Source organism: Centroberyx gerrardi, chromosome 20 (assembly GCF_048128805.1).
Source record: "Centroberyx gerrardi isolate f3 chromosome 20, fCenGer3.hap1.cur.20231027, whole genome shotgun sequence".
Classification (NCBI taxonomy): domain Eukaryota; kingdom Metazoa; phylum Chordata; class Actinopteri; order Beryciformes; family Berycidae; genus Centroberyx; species Centroberyx gerrardi.
The window spans coordinates 23322632-23328735 of NC_136016.1; the positions used below are offsets into that span (position 1 = coordinate 23322632).

Genomic DNA, 6104 nt, shown 5'->3' on the forward strand with positions numbered 1-6104 from the left:
TCAGTGATTCCGCGAGTTGAAGAATCCAACGCTGGTCGGCGACTCCTTCACCGTCACCGTGATGAAGTTGGCCGTGACGTCGGTGACGAACACGTGCTCCAGCAGGCTCCGGGCCGGCCGCCAGTCCGTCTCCATGTCCACGTCCAGCTCCATGGCGACGGCGCCGAGGCTGGGCCTGCCGCCGGGAAACAGGGAGGCGTCGCGCTCCGATTCGCTGCTGCTGGTTTCGTCGGAATCGCCGGTGCTGAGCTCGTTAAGGGTCCGGTTTTGAGAGCTGAGCCCGTGTTTCCTCTCGTCTTGCCTCCCGCCGCCGCCGGCTTTCTCCGCTCGGCTGTTCCCCCGGCCGGCGCTGCTCCCCGCCGCTTTGCCGTCTCTCTCGGTCTCTACCAGCTTCTCCTTCCCCCTCTCCTCTCTCAGTCTCCCCTGCTCTCCGCCGCCACCCGCTGCCGGACCGGAGCGCTGCCCGCCGGCTGACGTTCGCGTCTCTTTCAAACTCCCCGCTCCTCCTTTCCCGACGGGGCCGGCGCCGCTCCTCAGGCTCGACCTCGACGCTGCCGCCGCGGCGCTCGCGTTGCTCCCCTGCAGACCGTTGCCCGGCGGCGGCTTGCTGACGCTCTGCAGGTTGAGGGCGCGGAGGCTGAGCGCCTGGCTGGCTCGGTCCCGGGGCGTCGGCGGGGGAGAGGAGGTCGGTTTGGAAACGCTGGAGCTCTGCTGCTGGTGTTGCCCCGCCCCCGTCTGACCGCCCAGCCCCTCCTGCCTCCTCTGGCCCAGCTGGGAGCGCTGGGCGGAGCCTCCCGCCGCCTGGCCGCCCCCGAAACTACCGGACAGCTTGGAGCCGTGAAGACCCAGCGACCCTGAAGCTCCGCCTTGTTTCAGAGGCGAGGGAGACGCTTTGAGTCCGTCTCCTCTGCTGCCGCCCGTGTCCGAGACGGAGCGCTTCAGGTCGGACGAAGAGCTCTTACTGTGCGGGGAGGGGTTGGGCTTGTTGTGGGAGGAAGAGGAGGAGGCGGAGGAGGGAGAGGAGGTGGACAGAGAGCGGTTGGCCCAGATGCAGTTGAGGGAGCCGGGCTTGGCGGCGCCCGTCTGGGAGAAGGAGCCGGCGGAGCTCTGGGACCCGGACCCCGCCTCGTCCCTGGAGCTCCTGCTCAGCCCGGTGTAGGTGAAGCTGGCGGGCTGCAGCGGCTTCTTCACCCCGGACCGGGGCTCCTCCCTCGGGACGTCCCGGTGCGGCCGGAGGGCCTGGTGGTGGCGCGGAGGCGGCGGGGGAGGCGGCCTGCTCTTCGCCTGTCTTAAAGCCCTCAGATCGGGGTGCAGCGGCTTCCTCCCGCGCTTCTTCCGGACGGGTTCTGGTTTGGCCAACATGATCTGGGGCCTCTTCTGCGGGACCGGGTGCAGGTCCCGCACACGAGGGCCCGGCTTCGCCTTCTTCGGGTGGTCTTCATCCTCCGAGGAAGAGGAGGAGGCGGATGACGAAAGGCCGGAGGAAGAAGACGAGGAGGAGCGGCTGTCTTTTGTGGCAGTTGGTGCAGGTTCCTAAAAAGAAGAAAACAATAGTTATAAGCAACATGGAAAGTTTTGGTGCCATGTTTCATGAGTTGAAATAAAATCGTTCTTCCACAAAAAGCTTATTTCTCTCAAATCTTGTGCAGGATTTTGTTTACATCTCTGTTAGTGAGCATTTCTCCTTTGCTCAGAATTACTTTAAATTGAATGATTTTCTTATATGAACAATAACAATAACAATAATAAGTAAAATCTTTAAAATGGTTGCATAGTTTATATTTTTGTTCAGTATATATTGTAGTTTGCACGTCTGTTTGTCAGTGCAAACCTTGTCTGATATCCAAGAGATGACAAGTTTACGGCATATTTGAAATCAAATTGAACGACTGATTCACTCGGGATTACCAGAATTTTCCGCGGGCGTCCCCTGGGCCTCTTCCCTTTCTTTTGGAATAGCAGCTCCCTCTCTTGTTCTCTGAAATAAGAACAAATACACTAGTAAGAGTAGAAATACACATCTTCTTCCACATTCCACAGACACTTAAAACATTTACCAAGTGGACGAGTTGATGTCTGTAGTTATAAATTGACTTAATTTTCTGCTCCATTATTACAGTGCTCCAGCTAAAATAATTCACACCAATGGGATTAGAGTTAATAAAACAGGTCTTGCTCCACACTGCACAGACAGTTAAAAACAATTACCAAGTGAATGAGCTGAATTCAATATAAAGTGCTTAACGTTTGTGACTGTAATGTGATTTAATTTCATGCTCCATCATCACATTGCTCCAGTGCATTTTCAGGCTTCACTTAACTCAAACCAATGGGGTTTGAGTTTTTCAAACTAAACTAAAAATAGATCTGCTCCGGCTGCACGGACAGTTAGAAACAATTACCAGACACACAAGTTAAAAGCAAATGAAGTCCTTAATGTCTGTGACTGTAAATTGAATTTGCTGCTGGATTATCCTGTTGCTCCAGTGCAGTTTCAGGCTTCAATTGATTCTAACTAAACTAAAAAAAAGAGGTACTGCTCCACATTGCATGGAGAGTTAAAAACAACTGCCAAACAGCCGAGTCAATATAAAGTCCTCCACACACACACACACACACACACACACGCACACACACACACACACCTCTTGTGGAATGCTGCCAGTAACCTGGGGTCCAAAATATTCTCTTCTGGCTCCCAGCTGTTGTGCCTGAAAATATCAGAGAAGACTTTTGTAAAATAGAAACAGAACGTGTAGCTCATGCAAAAATCTAATGAGACCAGATGAGAAAGATATGAGACTATGAAGAAAACAGAATGTGAATTTACAGCATACAGACAGGATGTGCAAAATGTGTGTTGTGTTCACATTCACAGGTTTACAGAAGGCCATACGTATAGTTTCCAGGTGTGCAGATTTGTTTTATGTTTGGTTTTCCACTCTGTAGCACTTTGAGATTCACTGTGATGAAACGTGCAGTACAAATAAAATGCATTATTATTTTTTGTATTCTTATGCCATGCATCTTAATGCAATATTGCACGATCCACCCTGTAATCTGTGTGCAGTTGGGGTACAGCAACACTGAATGGTACCTACACATAAATTATGCCTCTATTACTGGAATATTAAGGGGTTGAGTTGCTTGTGAACATGGTGATTGTAGGTGTAGCTGAAATACTAAGCATGTATTAGGTTTCCCCAATTGCAGTGTGCATGCAAATAATTAGTGGGGGCGGTGCATCAATGCAAGTGCTGCAAAGACAGCCTGCATTCTTCTATTTCTGGCAGAGTTTGCATGCAGTAATTCATCCAGGCGAGCCAGCAGCCCGGACTGGTCAGTAATGTCAGCAGCAGCATCAGCTGCCGGGCTGCAGCCCGAGCCGGACGGCACAGAGCAGCCCAACAGGAGAAAGAAATGGCTGCTCCACCACCGCTCTGCCCTGTGCGTTAGCCGCCAGGCGATGAGCTGAGAGCGGCGGGCTTCTCTGCTCGGGTGGTGGAGGTTTGTTTCAGTAAATGCAGAGGAGAGCCCACACATGCACACACACACACACACAGAGACACACACACCGCTGTCATTGTTTGTGCGTTTTCTCACTAGCGTTAGCCAAAAACGGCTAATGCAGACGGGCTAGCTACTTACTTGGACGACCACCCTCTCCACTTCACCAGATACTCAAACTTGCCCTGTAAAGGAGGAGAAAGGTGGGTGAGACCGAGAGGAAGGAGCCCCGGGGGGGAGACGTGTCCTCGGTGAGCCGTTAGCGGTGTTTCTTACCTTTCTGGGCCGTTTGCTGAGGATGCATTCCGCGTCAAATACCTGCCCGACTGTTACCCCCTCCATTGCTACAGCAGCCCCTCTTTATTTACGAGCAGGAAAGGCGCTTTTGTCCTCCCGCGGATGCCGTAGTTCCCCACTTTCCCTAGGTTCATCAATGAAAGCACTGACAGTCCAATAAACACTAGATAGTAATCTGACAGTGTGTCTAATATAGTGTAATTTCAATGTTGTGGCAGTGCTAACGCGAGCATGGTGAATGAAAGCTACATTTCAGTTAGATCAACTAAAAAAAAATAAATGACTGAATTAACTGAAATTATTTTTGTGTGTTTCGATATATTTCCAGTGCTGTCAGTGCCAGATAAACTAGCAAATGTTTAATAATTTAGTTATTGTCTGTTAGATCAATCAATTGAGATAAGTGAACTTTAATGGACACTATGTTGATTTTGTGTTTCAGTCCAGGTTCAGTGTCAATGCTAAATCAAGTACCACAAATATGCAGACTGAAAGCTATTTTTCAGTGTTAGATCATCCCAAAAATATTTTTATTTGAAATTATGTTGATTTTGTGTCTCTAAAAAAGAGCCAAAAAGATACAAAATAATAATAATACTAATAATCAACTAATAAATATAATTGAAACTTAATTGAAACTATTTGGATTTTGTCTCCCTTCAATGCATTTTAGATGTCAGCGCTGGATCAATGAGATAAAAATGAATGTTGAATCAATGTCAAATTTCATTGATAGATTAATCAGAAGAGATGAATGATTTTTGTTGCTGTTTTGATTATTTTTTCGATGCAATTTCACTGTTGAACCAGTGTTAGGTCAATCCAACAATGTCATTGAATTTTAACTGAACCTGTTTTGAGTTTTGTCCATTTCACTTAGTCTAACAATATTATAAACGTAATGTCCTGTTTTATTTATTTATGTAGATTTTGATTCCTGTTCTTGATATTGTATAAATGCACTGTAGACTTTGGCCAGAAGGCGGTGCTACTAGTCTTGATTTTGTGAAAGGAGCTGGAATGGACTCTGTGTGGAATGGACTCTGTGTGGAATGGGTGTGTGTGTGTGTGTGTGTGTGTGTGTGAGTGAGTGAAGAGAGAGAGAAAATGGAAAGAGGATTGTGTAGAAGTGAGAGAAGCTCTGTGACGGCTGAGGAAATTGTTTCCTTTCCAATCTCATTCGGTCACTTAGCTGATAGTGAAGACAGATTGCTGGTTCGGGGGAAGGCTGATCTGCAGTCAGATCTGCATCACAGCTGTCCAGCACACTAATTAATACATGCAAACCAGAAGATGACTGCTTCACCCAATCAGGAGGCAGATTCTGAGGTCAGGCTGTGGTTCCTCCTCTTATTTTCCTATTGTTTTTATGGCATTTCTTCTTGATTAAAGGAGTATTAAGTAATGTTTTACCTCTATTGGCAACCAGTAGGAATTGCAACAACATGACAGAACTTCTCTCCTCCTACACAAGTCCCTGAAGGTACGGTGGCCTGTAATTGACAGAAACAATAAAGTTGCATTTTCACATTAGAGAGGAGTAAGCTACCTAATCAGAGCAGAGATCCAACAGAAACATCTAGTGAAGAGGTGATATATCACCATGATAAATATTGGAATAATAAAACTGCTTTGTCATGTGCTTTTTTGGCTTGAGAACGAGGATTTTTGGCCTAAAAAAATTCGAAAGGAAAGTGAGTTTTGAAAGCCAGAAATCTCAGCAGTTGGCCAAGAAATCGTTGAGTCATTGGTATTGATCAACAACCCCATCAACCCCTGCAGGTATATTATGGTCATTTTGTGCTATAGGACATTAAAAATATACTTATTTCCACTTTAAATAATATACAGTGGCAGGAAAGATGGGGTGTCACGGGATTCAAATCCACAACATCAGATGTAGTGAAGTGTGGGTTAAGGACAAGTCACAATGAAACAGCATTCTGAGAGCATCTTGCTTCCTTAATGTGATGTATTTCCTGTTGAAACAGGATGTTGGGGCGGTATCATTCAAAAGTCTAAACCAATGGCAGATCAGTTAGGGAGAGAAAGGCAGTTGCATTTGATCGGAGGGGTGGAGGGGCGGGACTGTTCAAAAATGTGTGATGTTTTATTGGTTGGAATTTTTATTTACGCCTGCTGGTACACGATGATGTCACCCACGCAAATACACCATTTTCCAGGAGGCAAAAGTAATGTGATTTTGATATAAAATCCAGCACAATACAAATTTTGTAAGTGTTTATTTTTTAATAGGCATACAATTTTTTTTTCATTTCATTGTGACTTTAAGTGGAGTT

General features: G+C 47.0%; 1 protein-coding gene across 1 annotated transcript; it reads right to left on the minus strand.

Annotated features, from left to right (window-relative positions):
* LOC139915519 (chromobox protein homolog 2-like) lies at positions 1 to 3849 on the minus strand. The gene is made up of 6 exons (XM_071904161.2): positions 3784 to 3849; positions 3649 to 3692; positions 2646 to 2711; positions 1909 to 1978; positions 388 to 1533; positions 1 to 321 (listed from the first exon to the last, which is right to left on the minus strand). Exons 1-6 carry the CDS (start codon positions 3847 to 3849, stop codon positions 1 to 3), a joined length of 1713 nt encoding a protein of 570 aa, XP_071760262.2.
* Between the last annotated feature and the right edge of the window lie 2255 nt (positions 3850 to 6104).